Consider the following 18236-nt stretch of genomic DNA (forward strand, 5'->3'; position numbering starts at 1 on the left):
TTCTTGTATCCTTGGAATTTTATTTTTCGCGTTATTCTAGTTTTTGAAAAAACGAGCAATAGTTTACCCGCTGTTCCGAATTTTCGTTAACTCCGAATCCGTTTATATTTTAGATGGGAACTTTATATATCGGCTTGAGTTGGGTTATGACTTTAGAATATTTTTAAGAGTTAGGAATGAAAAATACAGTCGGGGAAAAATGTTTCGCGATAATTTTTGGAAATCGTTTAAGGCGAACGTTTAGTTTCTAAATTTTCTAGTTTCGCGAGTTTGGTCCGTAAGCGTAATGCGACTCGTCTGTGAGGCGTGAGTTCTCACGAGAGAAAGAAAATATCTTAAGAGGATAGACTTGGATCGATCCAATGGTTAGGGTTTAATCTTGTTTTAGTGGCACTATTTGATCCTATGGCTAGGAATGATCATGATGCCTTTACATAGGATGACTTTGGTCATTGTTTTGTACTTAGAAAATATCACAAAGACCTCTCCTTTCTCTTGCTTGGCCGTGAGTCCCTTCCATGCCCTAGATCATCACCAAATTTTTCAATCCTTCACCAAATCATTCCATTTCAAGCTCTTTGGAATCCATAGGTTTGCAAGAGTTCTTCTCTAAGGTAACTAGTTCCTTTCCTTTCTCTTTAGTTGGTCAAGAACACCAAGTTTGGTTAGATTTTGGTTCATGAGAAATTTTTAGAAAAGTTCATAAAAGATTTTTGATCCATGGAAATTGTTTCTAAGAGCTTAACTAGTGTTGTTTAAGCTTAGCTTGTTTGATTCCATGAGATTAGTGAGTTTTTCATGGATTTGTTCTTGGTTAGGGTTTTTGGAGAATTTCTAATTGATCAATAATATGAAAAATGGTTTTGTTAATTGTGTATTTGAGGTTGTTTTAAGACTTTTTAGAAGTTAAAAATCTTGGCAAAGATTTATGTTTGAAAAATTATTTTCATGCTCAAAAGACTTAGAAAATTTTATGAGATTTTAGGTGTGGTTCACATTTTCAAAACTTTTGGTCATGTGAAATTTTGGAAAAGTGTGGGAGAGGTTTCAAAATTGGTTAGGGCTTTGGGGGAGGCACAATTGTGGCCTAGGGTGAATTACCATGCAAAAAGTTTTGGGTAAAAATGGTTTTGGTGTTGTATGTGTCTTAAAGAACCAAAAATTGAATTTTTCGTAATATCCGAGAGTGTTAGGAAGTGCCTTAGACACCTCTAGACCTTTGTTGATAGGTTTAGTTTCGTTAAGATATTTTGGGAGAAACTTATGCATTGTCCGCTCGTTATTTTTAGGAAACGCGAAACGGTAGATAGTGTGAAACGTTGTGGTTTTTGGTTGGAAGCATTGCCGAGGTAAGGGCACCGTTTTATTTCCGTATTTAAATTCCGTCGATAGCATTAGGGTATGCTTTCTTGTTGTGCTTGACTGCTTTCTTGTTGTGCTTGGTTATGCTTGTTGTGGTTCTATGCTTGTGTGCTTGGTTGTTTTCGATGTTATTTGTCTTACGTATACGTGGGAAATATATGTGTTGACATGTGGTTATGAATATGTGTATGTTTGTTGCATTAGTATATGTAGGGACGTATGCTCATGCAAACATTTTTGGTATTTGATCTGGGTGATTGTACCGGGTGATACTTCCGCCTTTAACGGAGACGGTATTTGATCTGGGTGATTGTACCGCCGTTAACGGAGCCGGTATTTGATCTGGGTGATTGTACTTCGGAGTATCCACCAATTGAGTTGGCATTTGATCTGGGTGATTGTGCCGGGTGTAATCCACCTTTTTCCGGAATTCATGCATGTAACGATCCTGTGACGGGGTGTTACCGTGGCGATCCTGTGACGGGGTGCCACACTCATTCATTAGAGGTTTGCATTAGGCTATGTGCGCACTTTATTTATTATGCGTGTGTTGAGGAAAATGATAAGTGTTTAGCCGCTTTCTATTTGGTATTTGGTATTTGTATTTCCTGTTTCCAGATGGTGACCCTTGCTTTGTATGTGATAAATGAACGGGTTATCCCCCACCTTAGATGACGGAGAGCCAAGCGAGACTGTGGGCCGTGTGGATGGCGAGGACTTCGTAGATTATGCCGGAGAGTAGATGTTAGCACTGGTTAGGCTACATTTTTGGTTAGGCTTAGGGCCTAGTTTGTATTTTTGGATGACTGTATGTCTTATACATTTATACTCAGACATGTTTAGTGCCTTTTGGCCTTGTGATATATTCGGTTCATAACTCGTATCTTTTGGTTGATGGACCTAATGTATCCGCTGTATGTAAATTATTCAGGTACACATTTGCTTTTCGAAGCCCTTAATACAATCGTTTGATATTGTATATTAAAATTGTTGTATGATTTAATGATGAGCTTGTCATGAGTTTCACGCGCACTCTGAAAATATTTATTTAGCGTGATGTCTTTTAAAAAAAAAAAATGCCCTTTGTTTGGTTTGAAAATCGGGGTGTAACATGTCTACAAGAAGGTTAGTGGGAGCATGATCGTTTTCTTGGTCTTATATGTAGATGACATATTACTCATTGGAAACGATGTCCCTACCTTACAACAAGTTAAAACTTGGTTAGGGAAATGCTTTTCTATGAAGGACCTTGGTGAAGCAGCCTATATATTAGGAATAAGAACCTATAGAGATAGATCACAAAGACTGCTTGGCCTAAGTCAAAGTACATATATAGATAAAGTGCTAAGGCGCTTTAATATGCATGACTCCAAGAAAGGATTCATACCTATGCAGCATGGGCTGTGTCTGTCAAAAACACAATCCCCTTCAACAAAAGAAGAAAGGGATCGCATGAATAAGATTCCATATGCGTCTGCAATTGTATCTATCATGTATGCCATGTTATGTACTCGTCCAGATGTCTCGTATGCTTTAAGTGCAACGAGCAGGTACCAATCTGATCCCGGTGAGAGTCACTGGATAGCTGTCAAGAATATCCTTAAGTACTTGAGAAGGACTAAAGATTCATTCTTGATATTTGGAAACATGGAAGAGCTTGCGGTAGTTGGATATACCGATGGTAGTTTCCAGACAGATAAGGATGACTTCAGATCGCAATCTGGTTATGTGTTCTGCTTAAATGGTGGCGCTGTAAGCTGGAAAAGTTTGAAGCAAGAAACAGTTGCTGATTCTACGACCGAGGCCGAGTATATTGCCGCATCAAGTGCAGCAAAGGAAGCTGTTTGGATCAAGAAGTTCATAAGTGAACTTGGCATAGTCCCTAGCATTGTGGATCCCATTGATCTCTACTGTGATAACAATGGAGCTATCGCACAAGCTAAGGAGCCTAGATCTCACCAACGATCCAAACACATACTCAGGCGTTATCATCTCATCCGAGAGATCGTTGATCGCGGAGATGTGAAAATATGCAAAGTACCTACACTTGACAATATTGCAGACCCACTGACAAAGCCTCTCGCTCAGCAGAAGCATGATGGACATACTAGATCTATGGGTATTAGAGGAATGCCTGATTGGCTCTAGTGCTAGTGGGAGATTGTTGGTGTAAGCCCTAGAGGCCAATACTTTTGATGCTTGTATCAATCTATTATTAATAAATAAAAGGCATTTCTTTATTATGTTTGTATGTCCAAAATGATAAAGTCCCTAGAATAGTTGAATCCATTTAACTATTCTTAAAGTATCCGTAGTCGAGTTTTATTATGAATTGGGATAATAATAAAACATAGAGACTATTATGAAGATAGACTGATGATCACATCTCATGGATCATAGGATAGGGAGTTATCAAGTCTTGACATAGGTATAAATATTAGGAGTAATATTTATACTGGATTGACCCGCTATGAGAGTACTACATATAATGTTATGCAAGATGTCATAAGTTGCTCTCATGGTGATAGTGGTGTATACCACCCTCCGACCTGAAACCACTATGAACCCTAAATGTAGAGTCAGGTACTTTGTTGCTGATCAAACGTTGTCCGTAACAGGATAACCATAAAGACAGTTAATGGGTACTTCACAAAGCATGCTTAGGGACATGAGTGACCTAGATGGAATATGCCCGTCCTGCATAACAGGATAAATGTCTAAGGGCCCAATATTGAATCGAACAAGGGTGACACAGTGTATGCCTTGTGTTCAATATAGACATAGGGGCAAAAGGGTAATTATACACAAGATATTTATCACGGAAAAAGGTTTGTCAGATCACGTGACATTCTTGTGACTTGGGTAGCAGTGATGTGTTGCTAGATACCGCTCACTGTTTATAATATTAAGATTAATCTTATTGCCAACGTCATAAGAACCTACAGGGTCACACACATAAGGACAGTTAAGACGGGAGAAATAAGTAAGACTTATTAGAAAGGGTGAGATTAGTAAAAGGCGGTTATTGGGCTTATGAAGACCAAAACCGTGTGACCCAATTGACCAAACAAGAAACTCTATAAATAGAAGCTTGTGTAGTTCAATTGTTACACTGCTCCTTCACAACCGAATTTTAGAGAATAACCCTAGTTCTCTGAAACCCTACCGCACTCCTAAAAGCCTTCATCTTATAGCAGCTAGCACTGAAGGTTGAAGGAAGCTGTTCGTGTGTACTGGCTAGAGGTGCTGCCATCGTGTGGTGCTTGTGATCGTTAACCAAAGCAAAGAGTTTGCTGTTTCTGTTTCGCCAAGGTAACAATTCTATCACTGATTCATTCCAAGTTCGTAATGATCTAAAGAAAGGAAATCCAAAAATTTTAAATTCCGCTGCTTTCTATAAGTACGATTTCCCTTCAGGAGGGGCAAATTTCATCTAGGTCACTCATGTCCCTCAGCATAATTTGTGGAGTACCCATCAACCGACTTTATAGTCATCCTGTTGCGGACAATGTTTGAACGGAAACTAAGTACTCTACTCCACATCTAGGGTCCATAGTGGTTTCAGGTCGAAGGGTGGTATACACCATTATCACCATGAGAATAACTTATGACACTTTTCATAACATACTATGTAGTATTCTCATGGCGGGTCAATCCAATATAAATATTACTCCTAATATTTATATCTATGTGAAGACTTGATATCTCATATCCATGACTCGTGAGATGAGGTCATCAGTCTACTCACATAATAGTCTATATGTTTTACTGTTATCCCACATCACAGTAAAACTTGACTATGAATACTTTAAGAATAATGTCCTTATGTTTAATGGAGTCTCACTATTAAGTCACACTTAATGTCTCATTAATTAGACTTGCTATTCTAGGGACTTTATTAGTTTGAAACAAACATAATAAAGAAATGCCTTATTATATATATTAAATATGTAAATCAAAGTCATCATACAACAGACGATTCTATCAAAATAGATTGGCTTTTAGGGCTTACTCCAACATGAGAAGCATTGCATAGAGCCTTGTGTGTTGTAGAGAGTTGTTGGACGTTGTCTGCAACAGTCATGTTGAAGCTTTGCTCTTTGGTTAATATCCGCTCCTCGGTTTTTGTCTTTCTACAACTGTCTATGCCAAAATAGGAAAGTACACTTGACTAGACGAATGCTTTTCTGCTTTATCCATTCCACAAGTCAAACCTTTTAAGGCAACTTATGGTCTTACAAAAGGTAACAACACCCAGAGTCTACCCACTCAGAGGCTTATGTCCTAGAGGCATTGCTTCAGAACCCAGACCTCAGAGGCAGAACATTCAGAGTCTTACTACTGCTTCTAGAGTATGTTCTTTAGAATTGTAGAAGGATTCTTCAGAGGCGTTTAAATACATTTGCTTCTCTTGGATACTCTTTTGCTTATTTAAATCCTACACACTTAAGCAAATCATTAGTAACACCAATTGTCCTTTAAATACTTTGTTATAATCAAAACCATAGAGAAAGATTAACAAATCAATTTTGTTCCAACAAAATATGTTTATCATATAGGGAGAGAAGTCACAAATTTGTTGGTCCTCCTCTATACCATTGTGCTTCTTGCGGTTGCAGTGGTGATTGAAAATGTGGTTGTGGTTGGTAATGCGAGGGATACTGGTGATACCTCGGGCCACTCTTGTTAAGCTTGTGCGTGTGCCTGTGAACCAAAAGTTTCATCATAATGTTCACCTTTCCTAACCTAACCCCTTTTTTTAGGAGAAGGAGCGATTGCGGAATGCTTTCCATGTGCCGAGCTATGTGTTGCGCTCTCCCTATCTTGTCTTCTTCTACCAATATTCTCTTCTATGTCTAAAATAAACAACCAACAACAAAAAAATTAAACAAAATGTTCTTTCATGCATTTAATTGAACACTTAAATCACAATAATCATGTTCTTAAACAACTAATTCAACAATTAATCAATATTACATTTAAATAATCACAAACTAAAATCAACAACTTAATCATTGCTCAAATTTATTTTGTGCTAGAAGTCTCTAAATAGTTCTCTCTCCTGCCCCACTCCCTAAACCGCCTTACACCGGCACATCGCCCCTTCTTCTTCTCCTTCAACATCCAAAAAGCAGTCGTCATGATGTTGATCCATGCACACACTTCACACTGTAATGTCATTAACTCTAAAGACTCCTATTGGGGCTGTTTAACTAGCCTTTGACACCTTCAATTATGTTGGTTATGAATTGTTTTGTTTCAAACAGTTGTGGTCATGTTTGGTGGGTGTTCATGTTCTTTGATTCTCTGAATGCTTTCAAATTTGTTGAGATTTGCAAGTTTCGTATTCGCCTCCAACACGTCGGTGCCACCTTAATATATGTATTAGTCCTTGTGATTCATCAGATTGTTTTTGATATCCTCGTCATTCTTTGTTTGACATTGGACTGTATGACTCGAAAGAGTCTTGATGTCTCCTACGGTTTTTCACTAGGGTTGTTGGTACGTGAACCAGTTGGTGTTGGCGATCTTTTCATTCGTGGTTCTAAGATATGAATTCTAACGCAACAACTTTTTTTTGCTATCTAGTTTCGCACCGGTACACAGGTTCGCTGGCTAGTGCATGTAGTGCGTGTGAGCTTATTTCACTTTTTTAATATGCCACTTTTGTTGGATTTGAATTGTTAGTATACTTGTTTGGGTCGACTATGTGGTTTGATTGAGTTAGGTTGATGCCCCCTAGTATTTATTTTATTTTATTTTTATTTTAATCTATCTAAGGTGTTGCTGAGGGTTTCTCGTCTGCACCACATTTGCTTTTATTTTAATCAATAACTAATATTCAACTACCTACTCAACAACTATAAATACACTAACAATCAATAAAAATATATTAAGACGGATTAACACTTACTTGTGAGTTTGAAATTTAGTAACTTTGAAGTTGGATTGATGAAATAGTAGGGATGAATTTAGATTAGGGTTTTGGGTTTGGAATAGGGTGATTTTGAACCAGAAAATCGCAAATGGGACTAGGTCAGCTGCTCTACTGAAATCCCTTTTTGTCTCCTCCTATGATCCTCCTCCTCACCTCGGTAGATTTCCTAGTGGGGTTGGGATTATGTAAGGATGTGATATCCAAAAATACATACTCATATAACCAGGCGCAGTTAGCATTTTGTTTCGTGTTGGTCAAATTGTTGCCGAGTCATTTGGGGATGAGCAAAGATCTTTGTATGCCTAGGAATTGTCTACACACAATTGAATGTGTCTTTGGAAAAAAAATCTTCAGACATACAAATTGTGTAGGAGCCTCTTGATTTTGCTTTTTATGATTTATCAACCATCAAATAGAAAAATGAGAGATAACATGAAAGAAAAAATTGAAGAGAATCTAAATCGAAAAAAATGAGGGCGCAAAAAGAAAATCTCAATATTTTAATGTTATTTTTTACAAAATATTTTAATGTTATTTAAAGACCATTTAAGAACACCATTTGTCAAACTTTAACATCATCACAAGTTTTTTTTTTTTTTTGACAAAGAACATATCACAAGTTAACATCATCCAAAGTGTATAAGAACCAAAAGTGAGAAAAAAACAACACATTCAATTGCTCTCTCTTCCATCACTACTCCAATGTCAAGCACATGGTACTTCTCTTCTTTTCAATTCATCAAATCTCTCTTCTTCTTTTTTTCTTCTTTCTTATAATTATTTTAATTACTTTATTTTCAGAAATTATGTACTAGTACTTGTCTATATGTTCCCCCAATTTCCTAATTATTTTTTTTTTACCTCTTTTTCTTTATTTTCTGATTTTTCAGAGAATCTCTGATTTTCTTAACAGAAGTCACTCACTGCTACGCATGCCGCCTACAAATACCTGTATATCGATTTTCGTGTTTTCTTAACCGCACCCTCCACATTTACTATTTCCACCTCCATAGTTTCATTTTCACAATCTCGATCTGAATTCTAAACAAGAAACAAAATGCTTACATGCATAGCACGTCCGAAGAAACTCGGCGATGACTCAGTGAGTAACGAAAACGATTCAGAATCAAACAACAATGCAAAAACCGTTAAATCGCTGACGTGTCAAATTAAAGACATGGCGTTAAAAGCTTCAGGTGTTTACAAAAACTGTAATCCATGTGTTCAAGCGAGTCGACTCAGGAACGGTGGTTCTGAATCGGAAACTGACTCGGAGAAGTTTAGGAGGACGAGAACGTGGGGGAAGGAAATGGAAGCGAGGTTGAAAGGGATCTCGAGTGGAGAAGGAACGCCGAGTTCGTCTTCGTCGTCGTTTGGCGGTGGTAGTGGGAGGAGAGTGGTGGTTTTGGAGGAGGAGGAAGGGAAAGAGTGGGTGGCGCAGGTGGAGCCTGGCGTTTTGATTACTTTTGTGTCGCTTTTACGTGGCGGGAATGATCTCAAGCGTATACGGTTCAGGTACGTCTTTCTTTTTTTTTTAGTGGAAAATACAATTTATTCTTAATTTTTTTTTTCTTACAGTCCAATTTAATCTAATCTTTAACAAAAAAAATCAAAAAATAGTCCTGATATTTTCATACCTAGTCTTTGTGTTAACCAACAATAAATTGATTTAAATGGTAAATAGTCTCCATTCCTAAGTATTTGGTCAGAGTTCAATTTTTGGTTGATGCGCATGGAGAAAAACTCGTTTGAGAGGGGAAAGTCAACCTTCTGCGACTCATAAATTATTTTAGAAATTAGCCATCGCTAAACGTGGTGAAAATTTATACTAATATCATAGTAAAAAAAAAATTAATCGCTATGTTTTAGTGATTAAGTTCGAGATTTAATTTGAATTTTATTTTTATTAGTAAGATATAAAATTCAATCACTAGGAAATTGTGAGATGCAATTGAGTCATTAGTTTTTTTTTTTTGAATTAGAGTGTTGTATGGTTTGTTTTGGTGTCATTTTTATTAATAAATATAGGATAATTATATATATGAATGAAAGACAAACGGATAACGAGCGGTGTCGTTTTGGGATTGGAGGGTGTTGTTGAAGATGAATGAAAATTTCTTATGTTTGATTCCAGAGGATGTAAATTTCATGGATTTGAATTTTCTCCAATTTTTTTTTTTTTTTCAAGTTGATCATCTTTTAATAATCTTAACTCTTCATTCATTTTTCTTTTGTTAAATTAGAGATGATCCAAATTCAATTTTTTTTTGTACAATGGAGTCAGAGAAGATCAAACCTAGAACATTCTGCATACTATCCAAATCCCTTCAAATTCTAATTTTATTGTTATTTAAAATAATTATTGTTTAATTTTTTCTTATTTTTCGGTCGAACTTCTTAATTTTTTCTTTTATAAGGATTGAAAAGTAAAGAAAAAAGATGTAGGGGTTGGTAGGCTTTGTGATGCGGGTGGTCTTTATTTTGCAGTGAATGCGGTTGGTCTTTTTATATACTAGCAACTTTAGAAACTTAGTAAAAGAAAAACCATGTATGGAATTATTTTACAAAATATTAATAAGTAATAATGGAATTGAGTTAAGAATTGGGATATCATTTTTTGACCAAAAAGAACCTCGGATATTTGTTTCCATGCATGATTACTAATTTCATTTTCCTCATCTTTCTTTTTTCCTAATTCTGATTTTTTAATAGTAGAATAAAAATATTATTTATGTACCAAAAAAAAAAGAATAAAAATATTATTTAAAGTGATTTTTTTTTTGGTACGATATTTAAAGCGAGTTATTTTGTTATAATCAATATTTAAAGCGAGTTTATTTGTAGTAAAGACAAAAGTTTTCGATATTTGTTTCCATGTGTGATTATTTTTTTCTGTTTTTTTACGAAAAAATACTTATAGCATATCACTGATTAATTTATTTCTTTTACCTAATTCTGAAATAATTTACGATTATTGTTTTTTTATCAAGAAATATATTGTTTTTTATTAGAAGAAAAATAATCTATTTAAAGTGAGTTTATTTATATAGTGTAAGTTTTTTTTTTCCAGATATTTGTTTCCATTTGTGATTATTTACTTCATTTTATTCTTTTCTTTTCCTTATTTCTGAAAAAAATTGTTTTTGACCAAATTTTTTTATTATTATTAAAATGAAAAAAAATCATTTAATGTGAGTTTATTTATATACTAAAATCAAAAAGTTTTTTCTTTATATCATTAAAAAAAGTTTTTCCTTTAACTTTTCTATTAGATAAGGATCCTGATTTGTTTTATTAAATTAATATTTTTTTTGACAGTCGTTTTATTAAATTAATTAAGGTCCATAAATTTGTCTTATTTTGTAAAATTTTTTTTTGGGTACATTTATAAATATTTTAATCATATTGGTTTTATAAATATTTTAATTATCTTGGTAAAAATGTCATTTAGTATTTCGAAAAAACGATATTGCTTGTTGTTACGAACACACCAAAAAGGAAACGCACGAAACTATCTGATCCGTTGATCTACACCCCACACGGCCATGATTTCTGTTAAATACATAATTAATAATTTTTTATATTTTTAAATAAGCGCACAACTTATTTTTTGCTATTCTTATTATGTCTTTATGCGTAGTACAATTTAGTAATGTCCTTAGAAAAATAATGTAATTTACCCAACAAAAGGAGATACCTAATAGCAAATTATATTTGACTATTTGAATAATATTTTTCAAAGAATAATAATGATGATAACTATTTTTTTATTTGTCAAGTAGCCTAGTGGCTAGTAAATTCACCTTAAAGGTAAATAACTGAAGTGTCCCGGGTTCGAACCAGGGCTCCTGCACATATAGTGCGATGATAACTATTCTAATGAGTTTGTACATGAATTCTTTTTTTTTTTGTTAAGTAGTCTGGTGAATAAAAATTTCATCCTTGTACATAAATGTTATTATACATTTATTTGTTTATCAACATTTATATATGCCGCATTACTAAAATAATTAAAATCAAAGTCACTAGATTTGGTCTAGTGGTGGGGGTTTAAATAGCATGTGAGTTCGATCATTAACTTCATTGTAAAAAAAAAAAATTAAAATCAAAATATACAAGACCACATAAAATAAAATAAATATTATAAACAAAGTGGATACGGATTAAATTTAAGATCTTACACCATTTTGTCAAAAAACCAAAAAAAAAAATTACACCACATGGTTTGTTTACTTTTTTAAATGAAAAACATGGATTAAACATCTACAGTTTGTTTCAAGTATAGTAGTATACTATTCTTGGTATAAAACATTTATTAGTCGTACTATTGCAATGCTAGGTTTACTTGTCTTTTATGCATGTTTGAAAGTGGTGAGTGATGAATGATGATCTTTCAACAAACAATTGAGACTATTTATTTCTATAAAGCAATCTAAATTTAGAATATAAATTCTATTTTTTTTTTTCTTCACATTACATATAAGTGTAAAATATCAGTATTATGAGAATAAAGTTTCTCATAAATTTTAGAACTTCAAGGCAACCACAGCCTTAACTATCTATTTTGTTTTTGGTCGAAATGGAACTTGAAGGTTACCAATATCTGATTACTACTGCATTGTCCTTTTCAATTATGCTCACTTATTTCACATTTTCCTTGAAGAATCTTGTACCCAATTTTTTTTATTTTAGTTTTAAACAATTTAGTAGCAAAATTCAAACACTTAAAGTAGAGAAGTGAGTTATTGCGTCCACTAATCATAGTTCAACTGACAGAAATGTCGAAATTGCTAGTATCAGACACAATGACCGGGGTTCGAAGGTTTCTCCATTTTGTGTGTGTGAGTTTTAAATAGTTTTGTTATTTCATCTATCAACCAAAACATAAAAAGAAGTGAGTTATTGCAGATTTAAACATGTCATAACATATTAAATTTTTTGGTAGTCTTTTAGCTATGTGAGCTGTACTTTGGTTTATAGAAGGAGGGTAGTTTATATCTTGCTATGCTGATTTCATTTTACATGGGTTGGAGCTATTAATAAAATCCTTATTGCTTATAAAAATAAAAATGTGAGCTGTACTTACTGCAGTAGGTCCAACTTTCTATTGTGTGATGGGATAAAAATGTTTGGTAATTTATACCCTTTTCACATTTCCTTGTAAATGTGATTTTCTGGATATAGAAACACCATAATTAACCAACAATAAATTGGTCTGCATTGGTCCTTTTGAGTATATCATTATTGATTTGATTCCTGACTCATACATATGAAAAAAATTAGTTAGGAGGGGGAACCCACCTTTATGCCTCACAGGTTTCCCGATAGAGATTCATAAACATCGTACTAATATCATGGTAATAAAAAAAAAAACCCATAATTAAGGCCTTGTAAATGTGCATTTCAGTATGATGACAAACATGTTTTGGTATAATTATTGTAAATTATTTATTATTCATGAAAAGGACTATGAATGATGATGTGCGGCTGATGAATTTGTACAATCACATAGTCAGTGATCTATTACCGTCTAAATGGGATCAAACAACTTAAAGTTTAAAATCAATAGTTTTAGTTTTTGAAAAATCAAAATATACTTCTATTTGATGACGTCCGATTTCAATCATACGATCACCGATAACTGTATTACTTCACACTACCGACCTCGCATGATTAGTAGAGTGAAGAAGCGTGAGAAGCCCCATTTCATGGAACCTAAATTTCATGTTGTTCATTTTTCACACAGTTTCACGCAATCTTAAATCTCAGCTACTTATTCAAGATCAAACTGTTCTGGTATTTCACAATTTTCTGATAAAATCAATCTCAGTCACGGATTTTAGATCGGACAGCTGAGATCATTTACTGCCGTAATGGCAGGAAATCCTATTCCCATTTTTAGCCCAAAGTCCCAAACCCTTCAAGTCCTGTATTCACAAAAGGGCTTTTGTGGGGCCCAACTCTCCTTAAGCTTTTTTGAAGTTTCACGCCTTTGCTAAAAGCAATCTCAAAAGTGTTGCAAAAGAAAAACTTATTCTAGCTCCAAAGTAATTGTGTGGGTCAGGTTTTAACTGTGTTAGGAACCTTTAAATTAGGTTTTGTCGTTTGGTCGGAGAAGCTCGTTTGTTCTTTTTTCAAATCTCTTCATGCCGGATTAGGTTATGTGACTTTGTCATCCTATAATAACAGTTTTTGTCTTTTATTATGCAATTTGATTTGGAGTGCTCTCATAATCTTCCACTCTAAAACTATATACAAGACAAAATGTGAACCTAGGTGGGTACAGGGGACCTAACAAAGTGATAAATAAGATAGCATAGGTTATATAGTAAAGTTGGGATTTAGACTAAAAAATATCTCTCCAACTTGGTCCTTTTATATATAATATTATTGGCTAAAATATTTTCATTATCCCTTAACTTAATTTTAGGTAACGATTTGATCTTTTATAACTTTTCAAATTTCAAATTTATAGTTTTCTTTTGGCCAATAGAGAGTAAGAAAGCCATAATTTGGAAGCTTGAAATCTATATACAACCAAATATCAAAAGAAAAAAAAAAACTATAAAATGTCCTGGAAAAAAAAAAGAATATATAATTGTAAAAGAAATAAATCATTACTTGAAATTAAATTAAGAGGTCACGAACACGAGTAATTTTGCCTGATTTTTAATCTATTTTGAATACTAAATATATAGAATCGCTAGTGATATTTGGGGGATAAAATTTAGACAACAACTTCTTTGCCTAGAGTTTTGTGGGATATAACACCCAACATCTAATTATTTGATGCCACATCAGTTTTTTTATATTTAATTAATCTCCCTAAGTTTATGATTTATATAGTTATGCTCTAGTACTCTTACCTAAGTTTCGTATTTTTGTCTTTATATAATATGCTATGAAGTATGTACACGACACTGACACGTCGATACCGATAATAATTTATGAAAATAACATAATTTAGTCTAATCATAAGTGTCGGTGTCCGACACTGACGCGTGTCCGACATCGGAAGATGACTAATTTGAGGAGTATCCGTAATTTATATTAATATGTTATCTTAGGCATTAGTGTATATTGGTCCTACATGATGACTTGTGGTGCAATCCCTACCATTATGTTGCTGGTGGGTGGGTCAATCCATGAGAGATTCTTTATTTATTTTTTTTCTCCTGAATTTCAGATCACAAATTTAAGAAATAGTGTGTACTTAAGCTAAATATGAAAACGACTAAATCATTTCTTTGTTTGGTGCTAATTGACATCAAAAGTTTGGACCCACCTGCTTTTGAATGGCTAGACAATTCTACTGTTTGGTCAATGGTTGCATTAAACAACTTCATATTCACAAAGCATGATTGTGTTTTACTAATAATTATTCATCTTAGAATTCTTTGTCAAAAAGCATTTAGACTTGCATAATTGACATCATTGTCATATACCACTAGAAACTGAAAATTCAACTAAGGATTTTCAATGAGAAAATAACACAATCATATGATATAATGGAAAATTGGAAACATATCAAAATTATTTGAATATTTAGAGTCTTGCAGTTTACTTCATATCATACCACAATTTTAAATTGCGATTACGGTTGCATTTGCAGCAAAGTGCAGACAAATCCCATGCGACCACAATTGTCATTGCAATCTATGAAGAACACAGACACAGACACCAGACATGACACTGACCCGTCGACACCGATTAAAATTTGAGAAAATGACATAATATAATGTAATCATAAGTGTTGGTGTCGTGTCAGTGTCGGACACGCAGGAGTGTCTGTGCTTCATAGATTGCAATGCTGTTGAGAAAATCTCTAAAACCTTTATATTGTTTGAAGTTACAATCATCGGCCATGATGAGAATGTTTTTCATATACTGATACTCGGTAAAAACAGCTTGGTTGTCTTCATAACATTGAAGAAATATTGTTTCAATTGAACGCAACAATGTTAGATAGAACAAAGAAAAGCGTTAAGAGCAAATAATTCCGTTACTAGAAATTGGTTACATAATTAGTTTGTGGAATTGATCATACAATTGTACACAATTTTACCATCTCTTACTAATCAAAATGATTCTCGATGAGCTTTTACCTCATGAGTGCACTTTATGTTCTCTGCGACCCTGATAAGTATTATGATCGTTGTTCCTATCATTCCATGATTCTTCGCAGAAAGTAACTAAGTAAGACATATCAAGGTGGCGTAGACAATAGGAACAATGCAGTTTTCAATTTTTTTCTGTCATAAATAGTTTTTCATTTCTTTTTTATTGTGGTTGTATTACGCGCTTCTTTTTAAAAAATCAAATACTATGTAAAACAGTGCTCCATTTATGGTTATGATGATTTATATGATGACTTCACAACTTAATTATTGCTTACATTTCATGTATAGTCGCGATATATTTAACAAATGGCAAGCTCAAAGATGGTGGGCAGAGAACTATGATAAGGTCATGGAACTTTACAATGTTCAAAGGCTTAACCGCCAAGCTTTCCCGCTTCCAACACCAGCAAGATCTGAAGACGAGGTAAATTCGTACCTCGGATTGATTACATACATTGTTATGCACAAATTTTGTAATTGGTTGCTCTGTATTACTTGTGCAAAATGCTTATTTCAGACAATCTTCATCCATAAAGAACATTATCACAGTTTAAATTCGAAAATTGTTTTTACATTTGGACAATCCTTTCAGTTATAACTTATAACTGATAAAATAAAACAATCACTGAAATTAGTCAGTGAAATTAAGAAGTTGACAAAAAGTTCTTGAAATTGTAAATTGTTAGTAACTTTAGTTAGTCTATGAGAATGAGAATAAATTGTTGTACAGTTTTTGATTTGTACATATGTGTGAATTAAAAGCAGAGTTCAAAGCGTGAATCTATAGCAGACAGCCCAGTGACACCACCACTGACGAAAGAACAACTATCACGCAATTTATACCGACCAACAGGCATGGCAATGGGATACTCATCTTCAGATTCCTTTGATCAACACTCAATGCAGTCAAAACATTATCAGTATGACTTAAATGGTATGAACTCAACCCCAAAGGTTTCAACCATTAGTGCTGCAAAGACAGATATATCATCAATGGCTGCTTCTATAAGAAGTAGCTCTTCTAGAGAAGCTGATCGCTCTGGTGATTTATCGATGAGCAATGCTAGTGATCCGGATAGCGAATGGGTTGAGGAGGATGAACCTGGGGTGTACATTACTATCAGATCTTTGCCAGGTGGTAAAAGGGAGATCAGAAGAGTCAGGTTCAGGTATACTTTTTGCACCGATTCTGTTATTACTTGTTAGACTCTCTTTGGCATTTCAATCTCTATATCAAGAAAAAGATAAATTTGTATTGTCTGGAACTCTGCATTCATACCAACACGCAGTCAATAAATTTGAATCTTTGACTGCATGCATCATCTATAACACCGACACTTTCTCAAATCATTACTGGTGTTGACATGTTAATGTTGTGTCTGTGTCGGTGCTTCACAGAATGTATCATTACATATGGTATTTTTATTTATGTGTAGGCTATATTTTTTTACTAGGCCAAAACATTGAAATTAAATCACTTTATACTTGTTGCTGCAGCAAATTGTTTGGTCTTAACTCTTCTATTTGTTGGGACAAAAAAGAGTCTAGCTAATTTAGGATTCGGTTTGGAGATATGGAAAGTCTAGCTAATGATTGTTTTAGTTAGGAAACAAATTTGAATACTATCTGAATGATTTGACCATTTGGTTGTTCCTGCATCAACGTGCCAATGACAATGTAGAAATGATTTGACCATAGTGTAGAAATGTTTACCGAAGAAAATGTAGAAAAGTTGAAGGTAGGATAGAAGTAATTCACATCCCATGCTGCTTAGTGCTAATGACATAGTAAAAGTTTTAGATATCAGACCAGACTCTATTTAACGCCAAACTTGACTTCAATAAATACACGATGTTTGTTAACAAAGTTCGTCCGATTGTGCTTACATATTCGACTGCAGAGCAGCTACAATTCCTTTCATTTTTGTTGATAGAAACAGTTGCAGTTGCTTTGTATTATCTGTGATGTGATATATTAGGGTTTATAGTCTAGTTGCTTTGTATTACCCCTGAACTGCACCTACTTTGCAGTACCTATGAGTCATAGGGTGCGTTTGATCCCCTAAGAAATAAGGGACTGGACAGGACAAATTTGTTTGTAACCGTTAGTCATTCTACTGCTACCCATGGTCTCCATTTCATAAGATTGTCATATATCTAGGAATCGAGATGGATATTTGAGCTTATTCATTTAGGGTTAAACAACATGAAATTTATTTGTTGATGTTTATTAATATTTGTGGTGCAGTCGTGAAAAATTTGGGGAGATGCATGCTAGACTATGGTGGGAAGAGAATCGCGCCAGAGTACATGAGCAATACTTGTGAAATCTATCAAAGGATCTGCTGCTAATGGTTTACAAAAAGTGGAGGTGTTGCTTATTAATTTTGTTTAAATTCTATGTTTTCTAAGTCAATAGATATTGAATGGTGCTACTTGCACTTCTATCTTTTTGGGTATCATGCGATCGCTACTAGTTATTCTCTTCGATGTGGGCGGTAAATTTATTTAGATTATATTAGTTAGAGATACCGGTGAATCAATCAAGCAATTGTTTTCTTGAAACTTATGAGTAATGGTTGTAAATTATTATATAGTTGTTGAAATTGGATACAAAGAATGATGAGTCATGTGCTCATTTCTGTTTTGTTCTTTTGAGTTATCTGCTATCATGCACAAATAAAATGAACTTGCATTGCATGTGTAATATCAAGAACAAACATGATTTTCACCTCCTTTCTTTTTCTCTACTATTTTCATTTTACTTCTTTTCCCTGCAGCTTTTCCTGCTGTTATATGGTGAGACAAACAGTATTG

At 34.1% G+C, this 18236-nt stretch overlaps 1 protein-coding gene and 1 long non-coding RNA gene across 3 annotated transcripts; both read left to right on the top strand.

Annotated features, from left to right (window-relative positions):
* Window positions 1-1311: 1311 nt before the first annotated feature.
* On the top strand, window positions 1312-2349 carry LOC123882929. The gene is made up of 2 exons (XR_006800033.1): window positions 1312-1349; window positions 1981-2349. It is a non-coding gene; the product is annotated as an uncharacterized LOC123882929 (long non-coding RNA).
* A 5515-nt stretch (window positions 2350-7864) lies between these two features.
* Window positions 7865-18036, top strand: LOC123885719 (protein Brevis radix-like 4). 2 transcript variants are annotated; one of them, XM_045935034.1, is made up of 5 exons: window positions 7865-8016; window positions 8191-8815; window positions 15709-15844; window positions 16186-16589; window positions 17668-18036. In XM_045935034.1, exons 2-5 carry the CDS (start codon window positions 8358-8360, stop codon window positions 17744-17746), a joined length of 1077 nt encoding a protein of 358 aa, XP_045790990.1. In that variant the 5' UTR covers window positions 7865-8016; window positions 8191-8357; the 3' UTR covers window positions 17747-18036. The 2 variants fall into 2 exon arrangements, with proteins under 2 accessions (XP_045790990.1, XP_045790989.1); XM_045935033.1 differs by having other exon boundaries at window positions 7940-8016; window positions 8214-8815.
* Window positions 18037-18236: the final 200 nt, after the last annotated feature.

This window comes from Trifolium pratense, linkage group LG5 (genome assembly GCF_020283565.1).
Source record: "Trifolium pratense cultivar HEN17-A07 linkage group LG5, ARS_RC_1.1, whole genome shotgun sequence".
NCBI classification, from domain to species: Eukaryota; Viridiplantae; Streptophyta; class Magnoliopsida; order Fabales; family Fabaceae; genus Trifolium; species Trifolium pratense.

What these genes read in the sequence shown, in the direction of transcription:
- LOC123885719 (XM_045935034.1), top strand. Translation starts at nt 8,358, where the DNA reads ATGCTTACATGCATAGCACGTCCGAAGAAACTCGGCGATGACTCAGTG. An exon ending in CTCAAGCGTATACGGTTCAG is followed by an intron (nt 8,816 to 15,708) that starts GTACGTCTTTCT and finishes TTTCATGTATAG; the next exon opens with TCGCGATATATTTAACAAAT. An exon ending in CAGCAAGATCTGAAGACGAG is followed by an intron (nt 15,845 to 16,185) that starts GTAAATTCGTAC and finishes AATTAAAAGCAG; the next exon opens with AGTTCAAAGCGTGAATCTAT.